The sequence below is a fragment of the Tachysurus fulvidraco genome, chromosome 8 (assembly GCF_022655615.1).
Source record: "Tachysurus fulvidraco isolate hzauxx_2018 chromosome 8, HZAU_PFXX_2.0, whole genome shotgun sequence".
Classification (NCBI taxonomy): domain Eukaryota; kingdom Metazoa; phylum Chordata; class Actinopteri; order Siluriformes; family Bagridae; genus Tachysurus; species Tachysurus fulvidraco.
Window position 1 is genome coordinate 13,485,864 of NC_062525.1, and position 20,622 is coordinate 13,506,485.

At 38.8% G+C, this 20,622-nt stretch overlaps 1 protein-coding gene across 1 annotated transcript in view; it reads left to right on the forward strand.

Annotated features, from left to right (window-relative positions):
* The first annotated feature begins 3,162 nt into the window (after window positions 1–3,162).
* Window positions 3,163–20,622, forward strand: part of wu:fj29h11 (protein NO VEIN) — a 36,700-nt gene continuing 19,240 nt past the window's right edge. The window contains exons 1-21 of the mRNA XM_047817472.1: window positions 3,163–3,179; window positions 6,519–6,538; window positions 7,771–8,043; window positions 8,150–8,686; window positions 8,961–9,400; window positions 9,473–9,601; window positions 10,477–10,674; window positions 10,789–10,929; window positions 11,014–11,274; window positions 12,714–12,897; window positions 13,061–13,227; window positions 13,321–13,449; window positions 14,638–14,813; window positions 15,222–15,391; window positions 15,820–16,044; window positions 16,525–16,631; window positions 17,137–17,328; window positions 17,927–18,068; window positions 18,153–18,393; window positions 19,533–19,680; window positions 19,919–20,096. Of these exons, the coding sequence (XP_047673428.1) occupies window positions 3,163–3,179; window positions 6,519–6,538; window positions 7,771–8,043; window positions 8,150–8,686; window positions 8,961–9,400; window positions 9,473–9,601; window positions 10,477–10,674; window positions 10,789–10,929; window positions 11,014–11,274; window positions 12,714–12,897; window positions 13,061–13,227; window positions 13,321–13,449; window positions 14,638–14,813; window positions 15,222–15,391; window positions 15,820–16,044; window positions 16,525–16,631; window positions 17,137–17,328; window positions 17,927–18,068; window positions 18,153–18,393; window positions 19,533–19,680; window positions 19,919–20,096 (4,075 nt within the window). The remainder of the gene's footprint in view (window positions 3,180–6,518; window positions 6,539–7,770; window positions 8,044–8,149; window positions 8,687–8,960; window positions 9,401–9,472; window positions 9,602–10,476; window positions 10,675–10,788; window positions 10,930–11,013; window positions 11,275–12,713; window positions 12,898–13,060; window positions 13,228–13,320; window positions 13,450–14,637; window positions 14,814–15,221; window positions 15,392–15,819; window positions 16,045–16,524; window positions 16,632–17,136; window positions 17,329–17,926; window positions 18,069–18,152; window positions 18,394–19,532; window positions 19,681–19,918; window positions 20,097–20,622) is intronic.

Sequence of the window (20,622 nt, forward strand, 5' to 3'; positions counted from 1 at the left end):
TGTGTTTTTCAGTTTTTTTAAAAAATATTTTTTAAATTCTTTGTATCCTTCATATGCATAGAAATATATAATACAATAATATATAGACGATAATGCTGATGGTAATGGTTGTTGTTGATTTTGTCTTCAGTATGCTTAACAATGTGATATGATGCGAGACCAAACGACTTTCGAATCTCACTGTGATACGCTAGCTAAAATAACGCCAGAATATTCACTACAACCCCACTGGAAATTAACTCCTTGTCCAAATGTTGCAAGTTAGCTAGCTAACACAGAGGAGCCTTCCAACTTGGTATGTCATAATGATCACTTAGTATGTCATAATTATCACAAATGATCTCATAAACTAACAGAAAATTTAGTTTTAGCATCAATGTCTTTTCTCTCGTAATTACAAACAATATTCTGTGATTGTGACATTCATGACTTATCTCAAACTTATGATGTCATAATTGTGACTTCACATAATTGTGATGTCACAATCCACATTGGTGTTAACGTGTTCTTATGAAAGTAAACACTCGGGTCTTTATAGAGTTTCTGGTTTCATAAGTATTTCTGTTTTTACCTAGCATACTAGGGGCAATATCAGGGCTGTCAAGTGTCACGCATTGAGAGTGACAGTCACTCATTTGGGTCTTTTCTCACGGTCTCCCGCCACACATCGTATGTCTCACGCAGACAAACTTTTGGACTATTTATTTTATATTTAATATGCCGCAGATGTAATATAGTATGCTCAAAATGTATATTTAATATTTATATTATTCATTAGTTAATTAATAAATATTAATATTATACATTTATATATTTAATATGCCCAAAATGTATCAGTCCGCACCGCTTAGTCAAACCTGACACTTATCAGCCAATCAAAAAAAAAAGAGGCTACACAATAGCCAATCAAAAAATAGCACTATCTGGGTAAGATTTAACGCAACAACCAATGAAAAACATTCATGTTTTAAAACATTCATTAGCGAGCGTATTTTCGATGGTCGGTTTGAACAAAACCTCAGTCATGATCCTAAAAATGGCTGGGCTTGAGCCGAACTGTTTTAAATGGGAGCAACATTACAAATTATATAGGAGTCCAGGAAGGCAACAAACACTTACAATAAACACCACCAGTCATAATCTCTCTCTCTCTCTCTCTCTCTCTCTCTCTCTCTCTCTCTCTCTCTCTCTCTCTCACACACACACACACTTGAGAGCCCTGCAATATACTCATAGAAAAGTTCCAAATTTTTTTTATATCTTTACAGAAAATGGGCAAACCAAACCCATTTCTGCTCTCAGATTCTTCGAGCGCCTTCATTTTCAATCTCTAAAAATGCTGTGTGTTTATTACAGCGGAGGTGATACATCTCACACTGAAACCTGACTCATTTTTATAACAGACTTGCTTAGTTTAAATCACTTATTTGCTTCCACTGATTGAAAATATCAGTATAAAACACTCAGTATGAAAAGTTGCTAACGTGGAAGCTAATCATTATTGCACTCCGGTCCTATAGGGGGCAGCAGTGTGTGTTAGATCTGAGACGTGCTTGTTCTTCTGCAGGATAAATACAAATATTGTGCGGAGGATGCAGATGAGATTGCTGTAGGCTACATGAGCAGCTTTAACGGAATGAAACCAGCTCGATATGCGAAGATAAATCAGTCTTTATTATCTAATCTAGCGCGTAGTCTTTAATCTTGGTGACAGAATCCAGTTTAGAATGCGTCGATGTGCATGAGGAAGTTGTTACCTAGCAACCGTTTATTTATTTACCTAAATACACACAGTCCAACTGCCCCAGCCAGAGATCTCCGTGGCTGCAATGTTGTAACCTTGTGGTTAGGATTTCCACCAATTTGTGACTCCATCTTGTATTACACACTCACTGAACAATGAGGAGTGTCCTTAAAGACTTAACAGAAGTGAGAAAGAAAGTTTACACTCACACTGAGGGCTGGGAGAACAACAGAGATAAGAAACATTAGGATACAGACGCTTGGCATCTTCCTCTTCACATGGACGTGTGACTTCTTACCGTACAACAACATCAGGTACATTACAGTACTGGTCCAGCACCAGAACCTCCCTTATCCTGTCCAGTGTAGTCCTATACAGCACATATCTACTGTATCTCTTGCATTCATTCATCTGAGGTAAACACTGGGTCCTAGTCAGAGTGGCTGTAAATCTGGAGTCAGTCCTGGATACTGGGTGTAAGACAGGAATACACACTGGATGGGACTCTAGTTCATCGCATGGCATCATGCGCCCACATACACACACTTACTTCCACCTGGTTCAATTTAGCATAGAAATGTTTTTGGGAGATGTTATAAAGTCCAATTTGCAAAACTAAACTGAAGTCAGGATAAACCTGATACCCTAGAGACTATGAGGCCACCCGATAAGCCATCGTTCAGCCTCTACAATGCATAACTCGTACGCATATAAAACACTTAAACTGGTTTGTCAGGATCAAACTCGTTTCAAAGAAGCATGCAGTACAGCAGCATTTCTTTAAACAGCTAAACACTTCTGCAGACTTAATGAAGACATATTTCAAAAAGACCATCAAATCCTCAAAAAAGCCAGATATGCATTGCACTGAAAGGAAATCACTAGTTACATACGAACCTGTGGTTGTACAAACGCTTGAAGAAGCTATCTGGGTGATTTTCACACCCTGACCTCCACCTTCTTAACCAAAAAAACTACATCCTGTTACTTTTAAGTCTATCCTTGACTATAAATATCTTTTCAGATTTCAGACTGTTTTCTGTGTCCTCGCCTGCCTAACATCCACAGCACTGAATACTGCACAGTAGAATATTGCTGTTCCTCCATTTTGTTGTACTGTAAAATAACTGAAATCCTGCACTTTCATTGGCTTTCCTGTTAATCAAATTTTATTCATCACCTAGACAAACTTACACATTCGGACGTGTACTGAAGTGCTTTTTACGGCTGTATGAGCATAAAAGAAACTGAGATAAAGTCAAGATACAAAATAAAATTGTTTAAAATAAAATTTAAAAGCTCTAAAATAAAATACAAAGAACTAGGAATAAGGAAATAAATTGAATCTGTAGTAGGAGGCTGTACAAGGTAAAATAATAGGCAAAATATGGGGGGATAAAATATGTCATGTGAATGCAATGACTGATGTGTTGATGTGAGTAAAATAGTGAGTAAAGTGTGTGCAGGTATGGTGCATTCTGGGAAGTGAGCTATACAATTGTTAGAGTATATTCTATATGATGTACACAATTATAATAGCGTAATTATGCACATTAAAGCTAATTAATACAGTAAATCACCATTAAACATCTGTTTATTATAATTAAATGTGTTCTGTAAGGGAATACTTTGATGCAAGTAACGACTTACAATGAATGACACATAAAACTGATTACAGAAGATACAAAGAGTTATATAATTTTATATACAACTTTAATATAGTTGGGGGGCACGGTGGCTTAGTGGGTAGCACGTTCGCCTCACACCTCCAGGGTCGGGGTTCGATTCCCGCCTCCGCCTTGTGTGTGCGGAGTTTGCATGTTCTCCCCGTGCCTCGGGGGTTTCCTCCGGGTACTCCGGTTTCCTCCCCCAGTCCAAAGACATGCATGGTAGGTTAATTGGCATCTCTGGAAAATTGTCCGTAGTGTGTGAATGCGTGAGTGAATGAGAGTGTGTGTGCCCTGCGATGGGTTGGCACTCCGTCCAGGGTGTATCCTGCCTTGATGCCCGATGACGCCTGAGATAGGCACAGGCTCCCCGTGACCCGAGAAGTTCGGATAAAGCGGTAGAAAATGAATGAATGAATGAATATAGTTAGATACAATTATAACCTATTATGGCAAAAAAAAAAAAAGAAAATCGGTCAAAATTGTCAATGCTTATCATTAAGGGTTGTTTATCAATAGTGTATACATACACTAAATTATACATAATATACAAAATATACATACATTATATTTAAAATATAAATAATCTACAAAGGTGCAGTTGAGTTCTTTACAGATGTGCTTCAGTAAGTAATGTATATTACAGTTGTGTATACTGTACATTTATATAACTATCGCAGTAATCAAAAACCGGTATAAAATCATGTAGAGTTTGCTGTGGAATAACTAAAGACAGGATGAACTAAGAAACACAAAAACAATAGGAGAGCTCCACACCGAGGCAGCGGTATGCAGCGCCACCTAGTTGAGCTTTAAGCCTTCAGATAATTACTTTGGACATATGATTTAAATACAGAATGAATTGGATTACATAAAAGAGCATATTGCTGACATGTGCAGTTTGGATTCACATTGATTATCAGAAAAGACATGACCATATTATCTCCCAGTTATAATTATGACTTTAATCTTTATTACAGAACAAGTATTCCTTAAGGCAGGGTTTAAACATTTATTTACATCCATCAAACCTTTTGATTACAAAATAAATTCCATGGACCCCTCAGTATTCATTAATTTCTATCCCACCATCCAATTGTTTACTCCCAAACCAAATTACTTAAATATCTACGCAGATATTTTGGCTGTTTATTATGTCTATCGACACAAAGCTGTTTATTCCTGAAGACATTAAGTCATTTAACTATTAAGATTCAAATTATTTATAGCCTTAATTACATTTTGTGTTCTTTGTATTCAGTTCTAGTGACTCAATAGTAAATATGATATCTTTGATAATAGTGATTGGTGATAATAAAATAATAATGAAAAAACAAATACAGCTCTTAGCTCATGCTTCACAGAGTCCGTTATAAGAAGCACTGGTTTAAACCATGCACTGTTGACGGATGATTCAGACATGAGCGCCACCCAGATATGACCTGGGTTTAGCTTTCATTTTACTAAAACAGATAATATGCTTCCTTAAAATGATTGACTGGACTTCGGACTATTGAGCATTAAGCTGTGAGTTCAAATCTTAACACTGTCAAGCTGCCACTGTTGGACATTTATCGGGTCAAGTTAAGAAGCTTTTATTTTCATTTCAACCCTATATAGTTACAGTACACAGTGAAATGAGACGTTTTTCCAGGACCAGAGTGCTATATAGAACTTAGACAGAACTAAGGACTTAAAGGTGGGGTGCACAATGTTTGAAAGCCAATGTTGACATTTGAAATCAACAAAACAAACACACCCCTTAACCCAAATGGGTGTCACCCCTGTTTTGATAGACACCCCCCCCCCCCCCCACACACACACACACATACATACATAACTCAGACAACTATTATGGCGGAACCTGTTGGGGCAGCTGGCCAAGGGGATATTTTTATCAATAAATGAACTCAATGAGTAATACTATGGTAATACAAACGACTGTGTGTTCTACCGTGAAAGTTTTAGCTCCGTTTCTCGCAGAAGTCGACGTTAAGCACCTAGAACTCGAGGTAGAGGTAATGGCAGGTATCCGTACTGAACACTCTTTCCGTCGCATATTGACAAGACACGCCCCTTTCTGCTAATTGGCTACACGTTTGTTTTAGTCGGCTCGACTCAGTCTTCTGAAGCATTTTTCAAACATTGTGCACCCCACCTTTAAGTTTAAGCAGAGCCATGGACTTTTAACTGAGACTTATAAATGAGATAAATGTAATCACTCTGGAGAAAGAGTTCTGCAAAATACCATAAAATAATATTTTGATATTATGATAATATTATGATATTGTGAATGTATGTAAGATAGTACTGTTGCTCTGAAGCTACTCACGTACCTCTAGTGCAACCGGTTGGCATATAAAGTCACCTAAATGGTTGAATGGGGTCACCTCTGACACAAATGGGTGTCATGCGATGTTAATATAAACATAAGTGGCCCTGGAAATCTCCAGCATTTGTCAGGAAACATTCGTAAACAAACAAACAGATAAGGAAGCTATCAGAATGTTTTGGAAAAGTATCAAGCACTGCTTAGCTTTTTAAAAAAACATCCAATGGAAAGATTATGGGTGCTGATAATAAGTTTCATTCTGTCCAGAGAAGTCATTTCTGTCTGCCTGGGATACAGTGATGGAAAAGTACTAGTGTGTGAGGGTGTATTTCAGGATGTGGGAGTGTTCAGCTGGTGAGTAATTCGACTCTGGTGAAGCTCGGTCACGTGACTCCCTGGAGAGCAAGAGCAGGAAAGTGAAACTTAGAGCTTGTGCTGCTTTCCTACAGCCTCTGTGCATGCTGCATGCTCACAACTTTAATATTGACCAGATCTGTCTTGCTGAATTAAAAAACAGAAATCTAACATAAATGGATTTTATTAATTGAGTAAAATTTTAGGGTTTTGATTGGCTTTCCTCTCCCTGTTTCTATGAAAATGAAAGTTAAGCGACGGTGTTGCTTTCTATTCGGTGTTGCTTTCTGTTTCCTTTCATAATAAAATTTGGCATTATCTGTCTGTGCATGACGGTGGATTAGCTTGGTGGAGAGGTGGAGCTCTATATAACAACAACAGACACAGTTCTCCTCAGTTGTTAGGTTTCGACTTATTACAGAGACATCTTTCTCTCCTATGGTAAGACTGATGGTATATTTTATATCTAATGGCTTTTATTCCCTCAGTTTACTCATTAAGTATGATGTCAGGTTGTCTTTCTGCTTCTCATTTATTTTCAGATCTTCAAATTATTATTTCATCCTCTTGTCATATTGCTCATGAGAAACATTATAATTTATTGGTTTGGTTTATTATTGTGGGATAAAAAATAGCTTGTGTTTGTAGGTTTTAAAACACGTCAATATTTGACTTCAATCCAACCAACAGCTTCAGTTGAATGTTGTTGCTTAACCCTTTTAATGGGCAGGAATTAGAGAAAAGGTGAATGTTTTGTTCTGAAAATTAAAATGAAGGTTTTATAAATTAATTTATTTATTTATTCAAAGCTGCTTGAATATCATATTTAGATCTAAATTCAGAATCTAGATAAATTGTTTTCAATTTGTACTATACAGGACTCTTTTCTGATATTTCCTTTTTATTATTTATTTATTTATCTATTTATTTATTTGTTTGTTAGTTTATTTGTTTATTTATTTATAACCCCTATTCGGAAATGTATCTCCAGCAATTTGGACATTAAATGTGAGATTATTTAAACTCGGAACCTTAGAAATGTTATATTCATAAAAAATGATTTCTTTAAAATGACCCAAAGCTGTTAAAAAACTGTTTGCTAAATCGGTGTCCCTGTCACTGTATATTTCTGTGTGTATTTTTGATGAAGCTGATTGTGAGCCAGTGGCAGAATCCATGGGCAGGATAAAACGCAACTTTAATAGAAGTAGCCAGATCGTACTAAACCAATACAGCAAACAGGCAAAAAACATGGTCGAGGTGCACAAGCAGAAAAGTCCAAGAAACAGAACAGTGGGTCATAACCAGTGGCAAACAAGGACAATAAACCAAACGGCTCAGTACACAGAGAAATACTGATGATACTTTGCATGGTGTATGGCGTGGGTGACGCCTGTATACTGTAGGCTGGGGTTTAGTACTCTGGTGAGCTGGAGATGGGGTTGCTGCTTATGTTCTTACAATGATGATGTGTTTATTCGAGGATGCTGATATCAATCACATGACCTGAGAATCTAAACCAGCCCCATAGAACCCATTTAAGAGAAAAAGGGTGACAGTCAAGGTTTTCTAAATGTATTCTTTTGTATGTAAAGGGGTTATTTTCTTGAATCCTTGGAGTAATTTGTTGTTCAAATTATCTTCTGTCACTTAATATTGTTCTTTTTTTGCAGATGAAGAAATGGGTAAACTCAATAAGAAAGTGATACGGCTCGTAGAAGGTAACCCTGATGGAATCCCACTCTTCAAGCTTGCTGTCTTCTACAATCAGAAGTATCATAATAACCTGACTGTGTCAGACGTTGGCTTCTCCAGCATGGCTGATTTTATTGACTCTTTGACCGAGCATCTGGTGGTAGTGAACGGGACAGTTTTCCACAGAAAGCACATACCCCAGACCCAGGACACTGCACAGAAGGTGGAAGAGGCTCAAATCTGTCCAGAAGGTATTTTCCTGGTTCAGCCAGACATCTATTGCATATGTTTCTTTTTTTTTTTACTTGTGTGTCCACTGTACGTTTCTGACTTTGCTTTCTGCTTTGCAAAATGCAGACAATAACAAAACATCCCAGGAAGTGGTGGAATTGGTTCAAGAGCATCCAGAAGGCATCCCTCTTAAGCTCCTATGTACGTTGTACAATCAGCGCTACAAGAGAAACCTGGCTGTTTTAAACCTAGGCTTTGCTTCACTCAGCAGTTTTGTCGATTCCTTGTCGAAGGATTTACTGGTGGAAAATGGCATCATCTTCCACAAGATGTACAGGGATCCTCCCGGCAAGTCAGCCTCGCTAAATGAAACCCCTCCCACAATGAAGGATAGCGCTGGAATATCTTTTGGTACTGTGCCAACACGAAAGCAAGGTGAGATGACCCAAGAGGAACTACTGGAGAAGGTTAAGGAGGTTATCAAAGTCTATCCAGCTGCTGCAACCTCCATTACACAGCTGATGAATGGCTACTTCCTACATTTTGGGGCTATAATGCCACTGGGGCTGTACATGTCACTGTACAACAGTCAGACCAGCACACAAGAGACAACTGTTGGCCAGGCACAGGTTATTACAGGACAGGAAAGAGGAAGTCCTGCTAGTACGTAATACCAGCATAATTATCATGTATTATAACACAGAGTGGCTTAATTGCTTTTTTAAGTGATCTCATTTCCATGCTTCTAGTTGGTAATTCATCTAATTAATTTATTTGACATTTATTTTCATTTTCCTCCCATCCACATCCAGTGACAGAGTGGGATTGATTCATTGCAGAACCATGGGGGAAATGTTCAATTCTGTCCAAAATGATTTTTCAGCATGTATTTTTTTTAACTCTTCATCACATGCATTTTTACCTTTTTAATCAACAGCATCAGTAACAATGTCCCCTACACCTACTGCAAGCCCACAACGTACTCCAGTGGCACACCGAGTGGCTGATGAAGTGGTACGTTCCAAGAGCGGCTCTCCTGTGTGGCAGCTCACTGCCACTCCAGTTCCTGCATGTTCCAGCCTCACATCGTCGATAGACTTCCCACCTCTCGGAACCAGGCACTCCAGAGCTGAGGAGAGGAGAACGCGAGATGGCCGAGAGGGAAGCAGCCTGGTGTTCCGTGATTCCCACCACGCCCAGATGAGAGAGATGCATGGAGGTAACGTTCGTGCAATTGAGGCCATGGAGGCGGCAAATGAGAAGACGGAGACTGTGGATAGGCGCAGGACGAAGCCGAGTCATGACGAGGTGAACAGCCTCGCCGAGGACGCCAGACGAAACCTCGCCGCCGAGGGGGAACATGTCACAATGGAGAAGGTTTGAGTCTTCATAAGTCTAGACCAATCATGTTTTTGAGAGTTTTTATTGAATAGTATTTTGGTTTTATAGGTGGTAAGCAAAGTGTGCATGCTTTTGCAAGTGTCGTCCTTGAGTGCACTGGGAATCAGGTCTTATTGGCAGTTGCCTGCTCTGAAGGAACTTGAGCGCACCGTTAAAGAGATCAACCTCTTCGTTCAGGTGAGACGCTTTAAATAATCTGCCTGCTGTGTGTGTGTACATAATACACATGGCTACTCAGAGTTTTCTTTTACTCCTATATGAATAGAATTACCAATTAATTATTATATGATAATTAAGTGAAATTGATCTTCTGTGATTAATACTTTAAAATTGGCACTCTTTGGTACCTTTTTTTTTTTTTAGGAAAAAGATCTAAATTCTGTGCTTTCTAAAAGTGAAAAATGGAGACAGTTTCATTGAATAGTTTTACTCTGGACTTTTCAAAGAATGATATTTCCATTAGGTGGATTTGGTGAAATATATTTATGGTGTCTTAAACTTATGAGGTATGAGTTAGAATGTATGAGTTCTTAGACTAGCATATATACGCATATGTCAGAAAAATAATAAACTAACACTTAATTGGACAGTTCACTCCAATGTTATAGTTTGTTCTGTCTTCTATATGGTGGGCTAGAAGCACTAGATTTGCACAAGCTCTATACATACACTGTTCTTCCTTACTTCATATAGTCTGGTCTTATCCACGAACGGCTGGTGTAAGTGCAGGTTTGCTTTCCAACTAAACAATCACACCTAACTGGCTATTTAAAGAAAAATCAGGTGTGGCATATTCTGCTTGGTTGGAATGAAAACTGCACCCACAACCGGCCTTTCCGGAAAAGAATGGACACCCCTGGATTCGACAGCGAGTATCTATTTGCTACAGATCTTGTATTTAATAATGAAATGATAACATGGGCAGGTCTTGGTTTTGTTCTACTGCATGTGGTAACAATGGTAGCAATCACAACACAGCAAGTAGCTAACACTCTACACAAACACACACATGCACATAACTGAGCAATTGTATATTATCTGCCCACTGTCAGTCGATAGAGGCGATCTGTTCCATGTGCACTCTCTACGAGCTGGGTCACTCTATTGCCGGCATCAAGAACAAGAAGCGATTTGAGGAGCTCCACCTAGGCCCGCTCTGTAAAATCCCGATCGTTCATCGGCTGTTCACGATAGACAGCAACACAAAAGACGATGATATACTCCAGATCGAGACTGTGGATCTTCTTAGGGTGAGAACTTTTATCATATGTATTATGTTTGGTTTCTTGGTTGGTTTTTCTTGCTGTGTGTAAATAGTAAGCCTATAGCATGCTTAATCCTTTTTCTGATTTATCTTTCTGTAGAGTCTTCGTAACTTCAGGAGAAAGCATAGCAAGCAAAAGATAGACCTCGCCGAGTTTCTGCAGTACCTTGCAGACCAGTACAGCTGCGATTCACCATACGCGCTTGGAATCCGGATCCTGAGTATCGGGCTGCCTATTTCGGTAAGGCAGTGACACACCGCTTTTGCACTCAAAATCCACGATCGTCTTCTCCTTTAAAACTTTCTCCTCTTGTTTGGCTTTCAGACATTGTCAAAGGCATATAGTTGTGAGAGCGCTTGTATGGAGAGAGCCAGAGAGGCCATTCAGAAGGAGATCGAGGAGGAGGTAGAGAACAGGCTGTGGAAGATTAAAAAGAGTTTAATGGAGCCGGCACAGGGACCACAACTCTACTCCTCCTCTGGCAGCCTGGAGCTCAGGAGGAAATATGCCAGCATGACCGCTGCCGAGGCAGTCCTGGAGATATTTAACAACTCTGTGGGCATCTTCAATCAAAAAATGACCAAGGTGAACAAGATTAGGTTTAGACACATGGCCTGTTTTTTGGATCAGCAATTAAACTACGCCAAGTTTATGAAGTCACCAGCACGTGGTTACCATAGTAACAAAATTTCTCAGTTGGTGTTTCAGCTGGCGATCCAGTTGACAACAGTTTTCTTGCAGCTAAAAAGTAACATTTTGGAAGGAGATTTGGCATTTGTATATTAAATTCTATTTAAAATCGTGTATTAATATTCAGCAGTGTTTATCTACTCTTTGCCACGGATCACATGCACGTTGCTGTCTTCACTCCCATCGGTAATGATGAGTCGCTCTTTATTTGCATGGCGTTAAACTTTGACTGGACACGCACACATCGTTCTCTGTAGTGACTTAGTCTTGCAGTTGACTTTCATCTGATTTTAATTCAGCCCTGTAACTCTGAAGCTCATTCTCTGTTATCACTGCACACTCTGGACTATAATACTCTAACTTCCATGAGCATTACTGTTGGCAATTGGGGTAATGTTTCAATTTACTTTTAGTGTGTTTTGCTTAATGTTTTACCAGCAATCTGGCCTAGTTGTCTATCAAGTCAAGTCGAGAAGCTTTTATCGTCATTTCAACCCTATATAGCTGACACAGTACATAGTAAAATGAAACAATTCCCCAGGATCAGGGTCCTACATAATATAACAGAGGGCTACAGACAGTGCAAGACAGACAATGTACATAATACAATATGCACACTTTTAATAGCAGCATGACTTTTTGTGCAAAACGGCTTTAATGTGTCTGTGCATAAACAGTATTTTATCAGTATTTGTATGGGTGGTATATGTTTGTGCATTTCAGGTCTGGCTGTTGAGATTTCCGCTTCCCCTCAGAATCTTATGTGGATGATATAAGATTCACTGAACCCTTTTAAGTTATAACAGATTGTTTGACCTTTTAGCGAAGAATATTTTTATGTCAAATACATTAAAGAATGTTGTGGCAAGCTGTGTTAAGGTCACACAGTGTCCAAATAGTTACTTGCTAGCCCTTTAAACATTGATGGATAAGGTAGTGGGAGATGATTGATGGTTGCTATTTGGATTTATAAACAGTGAGCACAGTGGTCTTCCCCGTTTGGGTGTGTTATGTAACTTCTTGTGCAGGAACATTTATTTATCTATTTATGTATTTCTATTGAGATCACATGACACTTTAATTGCACACAAGTGGACTCCAAGAAGCTAATTATGTGACTTCTCATGGCAGCTTGTTGCACCCTTACTTCACTATTATAGGGTAGTAAAACTGTGTATTCATGACAGAAGTTCCATTTTAGTTCCTGGTCTTAAAACTACATACATGTGGAAAAGTGCAAGCCGGTTAAGACCTATGCTGTACAGTTCCTACAACATGGGTCAGGTTTATCTGCCAAAATGATCAAGTGGAACATTTCTGTTTTGCATTTGCAGCGAGTTCAGGACTTCCTCACGTACGTATCGGCAGACAGGTTGGCTCGGACCTTGTTTCAGCTGGCTATCTGTGGTGGCTCCCTGGTCGTCCCAAATGACATATCTCCAAAAGAGAAACCCCAAAAACAAGGCCAGGAGCAGAAAGCATCTGAGAGGAATGCAACCGAGATACTCCCTACTGAAGGTGCCTTACTGTAATTTTACTGATTTAGTAATTTAACGATCACTTGGTCTCATCATCTTGATGATCCTATATATGGTATATTCAAGTATACTCATCGTTTCTTGTTTTAATTCATGAGTGAAGGAATTCCTTATTTGTTTACTTTGGGAACATGTGTCCACAGATGCTGTGAAGCAGCACTTCCAGGACTGTGTATCCAGCTTCATGGGTACAGTGACTCTGCAATATCTCAGCCGGCTTGAGAAAAAATTGGCCAAGCATTTCAAGTTCATGGAGTTTGGACAACTGCATCAGGGCTCCTTCCTTGAGTTCCTGGTCAAAAACATGCAGGTCTGTTTGAGGTATACTGTATATCAGTTGCTGTTAGAGAAACAGGAGACACTGTTCTGTCCTGTAATGATGAACCTCTGTGTTTGTGTGCAGATTCTACAGGACGCTGCAGGAGGCGTTGTGGCTATTGGCAACCAGGATATTCGAGCGAACGGCTTCAGACCCAGCCAGCAAGATGTGTATGAGTTTATTAAGCAATGCGGAGAAACAGATCCTTCACGAGTAAGTCCAGGTGCACGTCTAGTTACAGAACGTACTGGTTATGTCCTTAATCTAATCAGTACATAGTAATTGGATTTCCTGTTGACTCGACTCGTTTGATTGGATATCAATACTATGGTGATTAACACAATATTAGTAGTAGTTAATCTTTATTTCAATGACTAAAAAGCGGGGACAAAAGACTGTACTTCAGGGGTGTCCAACCAGTCAGAGACCAAGAGACACATTTTTTACTGTGTTACCGCAAAGAGCCACATTATACACATGGGCACACATGATCATCACCTTTTTTTTCCCCTGTCATTTTGAAAGAGAACTTGACACAATTTGTTTACTCAAATGAGCTTGCTCCTACTGGGAAACTCACTCACTCAAATGCGCGTTTGACGAAGATACCGTATCGAACTCGAGCAAAGCGAACATGCACATTAAAAAAACACAAATACAAACTTCGATATGAATGTAAGAGCCGCACGAAACCGGGCAAAGAGCCACATGGCCTCCGGCAGCTGTACTTGTTTGAAGTTTATTTTAAATATAAGTGTAATAATCTGATTATTACTGAAAGTTTTTTTATTTCTGGAGTTCTACAAAACAAAAGGTTTCTTGTTAAAAGCGCTATATTAAATCAAATATAATTGAGTTAAAAAAACCTATTTCGAGAAAGTTATGTGAAATGTGTTTTACATTTTGTATATTTTACAGACGTGGAAATCCCCAAAATTCTTATATTATTATAAATCAAATTCAAAGAAAACAATCTTGTTCTCTTCTCATCAGGTGTTTGTTTTGCTTTATTTTCCCTTTTATGATGCTAGACCTCCTATAATGTAACATCTTGTACATTTGTATATGTGGCATACAGACCAGGTGAAAATGTTAAGAAAGATATGTCTTTGTTGACATTGTGTATTTGCACGGTGGTCTGATGCAAGTTGTCAGAGTGAATTCTGGAAAACCGCCAGCAGAAATAATAATATAATTTGACATAACTAATTAAAGATTTAAGTTTTAAAATTCTGAAATAATTTAAACAAAGATGTGGCAATAGGCCAGGACAAAATTTTTTCCATTGTGTTCTCATTTGTGTTGCAATTCTCTCAATGGTGAAAAAGCATTAGCGTATGCATACAGACAGAGTCTTTAGGCTAACAAAAGTCTTCTTCCTGTGTCGCTGTGTTTGGGCAGCTGCCATTTATTGAGGCTGCACTCAGGAGTCACTACGGAGTTCAGGACAGTCGAGAGCTGGGCTACGGGAAACTTCGCACACTGGCAGACTTTGCCAGGCGTCAGAAGGAGTTGTGTGATGGAGCTAGTGCAAGTGCTGTGCGCTATGAATGCCCTCTGCTTCATAAAGAGCCAGAGTGAGCCTCCTTACTCTCCTCTCTCTCTCCCTCTCTCTCTCTCTCTCTCTCTCTCTCTCTCTCTCTCTCTCTCTCTCTCTCTTTCTCTCTCTCACTCACTCTCTCTCTCTCTTGCTCTCGCTCTCGCTCTCTCCCTCTCTCCCTCTCTCTCTCTCTCTCTCTCTCTCTCTCACTCACTCTCTCTCTTGCTCTCTCGATCTCTCTCTCTCTCTCTCTCTCTCTCTCTCTCTCTCTCTCTCTCTCTCTCTCTCTCCTCTCTCTTGTTTTGTAGGCCTCCATACAGTCGGAAGGTTATAGATTAATGTTCTCATGAGTGAACTGGTGTGGAGAAAATGTTGCACTTTTATGTTGATAATCATAATCTGCTGACAAGTTTGCTGATCTGAATAAATGTATCATTTGTCTCAGGGACATGCTTGTGGAATCGGTGGGCCTGCTGGGGGACAAGACCCGGGAGCAGGCAGTGGCGAGTCTCCTCTCTGCTCCACTTCTGGAGGACTTGACTGAATGGAGCCAATGGCAGCTGGTCTTTCAGCCCAATCATGGAACACTCAAACATTTTATCGACAAATATTGCGGTACGTCTTCACAGATACACAAGCAAGAGTCCCCAGAATTATGTTGTTCTCACTTGACACACTTTCACATCTAGGTTGATTGGATTCTTGGTTTGGTCTGTGGACCAGTAAACCAAAATTTTGAGCAGTGTATGATGGGAATATGTAACATAAAAAGCATGTGTTTTGCTAACAGCTCACATTTTTTAAACACCATATTTTCAAATGCTAGAACTTTTATTCTCATTAAGAGATACATGCAATAGCGAACTATTTCAGTTAGCAAACGTGTGGTAGTTATAACATCTTTCAAAAGAAATTATATGGACAAACTGATATAAAAATCACCTCAACCATAATATTCTATGGACACTATGGAGCATCTTCTGTTTGTATTCAACTCTTTTCTCTCTCACATTTCTGTCTATAATCATGTTTATTTGCTGCAGGTAACACAGACCTGCTGGCTTTGGAGGTGTCTCCTGGAGTGTTGTTGCGGATCACCTCCATCACTGGTGATAAATTATTTTCTGAAGCCACCCAGGCTCTTGACCCTGCAGGCACAGCCGGTCACCTTGTGTCCATCGTGGTGGCTGATGGGATTTCAAACACCCCCACAGCACTGCTGGCCAATCACATGCAGAGTTCTCTAGCAGCAGCAGCAGCCAGAGAAGGTAGGATCTTGCATCTGAACAGAAACCAACAAACCATGGTCAATGTTCCCCACTCTTATGGCTGATGTAAACATTACCCGAAGCAGCTGGGACCTTTTTTCTTTTTCTTTAACCTACGGTAATGTTTTCGTGCTTTGAACTGCTGCTACATGATTGGCTGATTGGATAATTGCATAAATGGGTAGGTGTGTAGGTATTCCTAGTAAAGTGACCAGTCAGTATATATAATTGTATATATATATATATATATTATATAAAATCAGATATGTTTATTAGAATTACATTTTTAATAATAAAAAAAAGAACTATAAACCATTTAAAGCATTTAACAGATTTTGAATCTGAAGCTGTAGAGTTGTAGATGTTTTTTTTTTCTTCTGAACCTCCATTTGGATCGTTCCCCAAACCCACACACAGTGAATGAGTCTAGTCCTCAGCCTTAATGGGAATCAATGTCTGAATCTGCTTTCTTTGCCTCAGATCTATCCCTTGGTGAAGACGGATGCTACTTTAGCACGGTGGCCAAGTACGTGCTCGAGTGTGTAACTCGGATGCCTACAAAAATCTGCAAAGAGCTTTTGCAACAGGTGTGGTATTGTTACATCGTGCATAAAAAGTATAGCAAAATGTATTATATTATAATAAATATTTTGTCCGATTTGATTTGTTAAGAGATTTCAACAATGAACATACAAAACAGCAGTACATTTTAAATTTACCTTTATATTTATTTCTAATGAGAGACAACAGAGGCAAACCAGGGACAACAGAAATTATTATTTTTTTTTTACAGTTTAATTGTCTTTTTTTTACAGTTTAATTTTTTAGCTTTTTGTGTTGTTAATGATAAAAATACATAGTTACAGACATTTATATTACTGTAAATAAAAAGCAGGACACACAGAAAGTAAATAGATAAATCTCTGGAAAAGAAAAAAGAAAGAGAAGAATAAAGTCATTTATTTCTTCTCAAAACAAATTTTACTATACCTCAGTTTTCTGGTGATGCTGTTGTGAATGTCCTATTAAATATGGAATAATTGGCTTTACAACAATGATCTTTACAATTTTGATATCATGATTATCATGTAGGTGTTTCTTGAGCCTCTTTCGAGAGTGCTTGGTCAGGCTCGGTCAAAGGCTGTCCTCCTGGAAGCGGCCAAGTCAGAGACGAAGTACCTCAACAAGCTCCATCAGCTGGGCATCCTGCTGGGCATTACAGAGTGGGTGAAGGACTTCCACACCAAACTCATCTTACCCCTGACACCTGAGGTGCCCCCACAGGTTAGACAAAAACAACAGTAATTTGAGGGGGCTTAAGGGTGTAATGACAGTGATTTTAGGGTGTTAAGTGTTACAACAGCAATTTGAGGGTGTTAAGTGTTACGAAAGTAATTTGAAGGTGTTATATGTGATAGGACAGTAATTTGAGGGTGTTAAGGGTGTTATGACAGTAATTTGAGGGTGTTAAGGGTGTTATGACAGTAATTTGAGGGTGTTAAGTGTTACAAATAGTAATTTGAGGGTGTTAAGTGTCACGACAGTAATTTGAGGGTGTTATATGTGATAGGACAGTAATTTGAGGGTGTTAAGGGTGTTATGACAGTAATTTGAGGGTGTTAACGGTGTTATGACAGTAATTTGAGGGTGTTAAGGGTGTTATGACAGTAATTTGAGGGTGTTAAGTGTTACGACAGTAATTTGAGGGTGGTAAGGGTGTTATGGCAGTAATTTGAGGGTGTTAAGGGTGTTATGACAGTAATTTGAGGGTGTTAAGGGTGTTATGGCAGTAATTTGAGGGTGTTAAGGGTGTTACGACAGTAATTTGAGGGTGTTAAGTGTTACAACAGTAATTTGAGGGTGTTAACTGCCTTCCCTGCAGAACCTGCCGGCTGTAGAATCTGCACACAAATACCTGCCTGCTGACTCGATGAGTGACATATCCTCTGTGTTGAGTTTGGCTGACGGCGAGGATTTGTTGGAAGACTATGTGCTCAGCTCTGCTTCCAAATCCCCTCAGCAAGGTGAGCTACGTCCCAAGTGCTTCAGAATATCTTTTATCCACTTCAGGACAGTATTGCTGTAACCCCCACTCTCTGTACCTGCAGATTTTAATGACGGCACCAGGGACAGTGCCGAGCAGGATATTCAGAACGATGCAGAAGATGAGGATGAGGATCTCTTTGAACTGGCATCAGAGAATAACGAGGAGGTGAACAGCAGCGTTGACAGTAAAGAGGAGGATGAGAAGGCTGATGGTGTAGAAGAGCCTCCTGAAGGACATTCAGAAGGGGATGAAACCGTTAGTGAGCAGCTCAGCCAGCAGAGGGCCATCATTGAGGACATCAGGTTCATCCATTTCCAGTCTTTTAATGGATATGTGTGTGTGTGTGTGTTTGTGTGTGTGTGTTTGTGTGTGTGTGTGTGTGTGTGTGTGTGTGTGTGTGTGTGTGTGTGTGTGTGTATGTGTGTGTGTGTGTGTGTGTGTGTGTATGATGTCAGTATTTGTGCAAAAAGCATTGATAGAACTGTTTTAAATATATTTACAAGCAGTCATAGTAAATGACTTAAATGTTTGGTTTTGACTAAACTAATGACAATTTATTTTTAAAAAATGAATACAACTAAATGAATACAATTTATTTATTAAATCATATGTGAACACCTGGAAACTCAGGCCTGGTATCCAGTGACGAAATAATCGAGAAAAAAAATCGTATTCATATTATGAATCTCGTTAATTATACATAAAGCTAAAAATTAAACTTTTATGCTTTTATTAGATTTATTTGTACATAGATTTTTTTACATATAGATACATACTTGTCTAATGCTTAAGTCTATTTAATGGTAGTTGTATTACCATAAAAATGGCAAAAATACACTGCAAATTTTGAATTTTAATTTAATATTTTAGAATTTTATCTAGAATTTTCTATTACATTATGATAATTAACAATAAGCTTATAAATACAACAGGGTTACAACTCACTAGATATACATTATTAAACCTCATTCAGTCTATTTTTACTCATTTCAAGCATATAATTGTTTTCTGCCAACAGAATAAGACAATTTAAAGCTTGAAATTTAATTTCATGTAGAAATAAGCTTACAGGTCTGATATTTGTTATATAATATTTGCATAATGTTGGGATGTCACAATATCTTCCTTTGCAAAGATATCCTAGTGTCAGTCTTTGTGCCTGTATTGTACAGTGTGCTTTCAGTAGCCCCTAAGCTGGAATTTATTTGTGTAATTTAAAAGATTTCCACAGCACACACACTCTTCCCTCCAGCTATTTTCCACAGAAAATTCTCATAAATTAATCTGCATTTCACTTTCTTTTTTCTTTTTTTCAATTTTTTTTTTTAAGGTTTCATTAACCAAACCTCTCGCTGTCTGTGTTTTCAACACTTGACACTAATTTAAGGAAATATCATAATATTCCACCTTCATAATATTCACCTTATGTGTCACAATGTAGGAAAAATGAGTTCGGTGTTGGAGTGGAGCTGAACGAAGCGGGTCAGAACCTGATGAAGAAGCAACAGGCTCGGCTCGGCCGCAGTCTCGAACGCCTTTCCACTGAACTCTACAGCAAAGACACACACTTTGTTCTGGAGCTCATCCAGGTTTGACTGCTTGAACATCTCTCTTTCTGCTGTGAAGTGCAAGAGTGTATTTCATGATGAGATGAGCGTCATTTGCTTTCTCTTTTTTATCTAGTTAACACAGTGCAAATAAGTCATTGGACTTATTGGCTTTATTCTGACAATCATTAAGCTGTGAATCTTCTAATCTTTACTATTATAGTTATAGGAATAAACTGTGTGCTGTGAAATCACTGTGTTGTACCGTATCTGTGCACAGAACGCTGACGATAACAGCTACCCGCTAGATAGAAAGGAGGAGCCTGCTTTGGCCTTCGTAGTACAGAAAGACTACATCACCATACTAAACAACGAGTGCGGCTTTGAGGAGAAGAACGTGCGAGCGATCTGTGACGTGGGAAAGAGCACCAAAGGAAAACATACCTGTGGCTACATAGGTGAGCAACATGCCAGTTCTAAAGTAAAGATGTGTAATTATTCGTAGGTCCCGTGGACAACAACACTTATTTACACCAATCATCGTCCTCTTCCAAAGGAATCATTCAATTCAGTTTTATTTGTATAGCACTTTTAACAATGGACATTGTCTCAAAGCAGTTTTACAGAACATAAAAAACATAGTAGTTTATTATACAAAGATTAATATTATAAAAAAAGTTGAAAAGTTATTTTAGACATATTTAAATATACTTGCATTTTATTCCCAATGAGCAAGTCTGAGGTGACTGAGGCAACAAAAACTAAAAGATGGAAGAGGAAGAAACCTTGAGAGGAACCAGACACAAAAGGGAACCTCATCCTCTTTGGATGGTGTAATTATAAACTTTTATAAACACCGGAGAGTGTTATTATGAATAATGTCCTTTCTACAGTCAGATACAGTCTGACAATTGTGTATTGATGAGGAGGTTGTTGTCCTCAAAAACCACATGCGGTTGGCATCTTGCCTTTGAATGTCCGAAA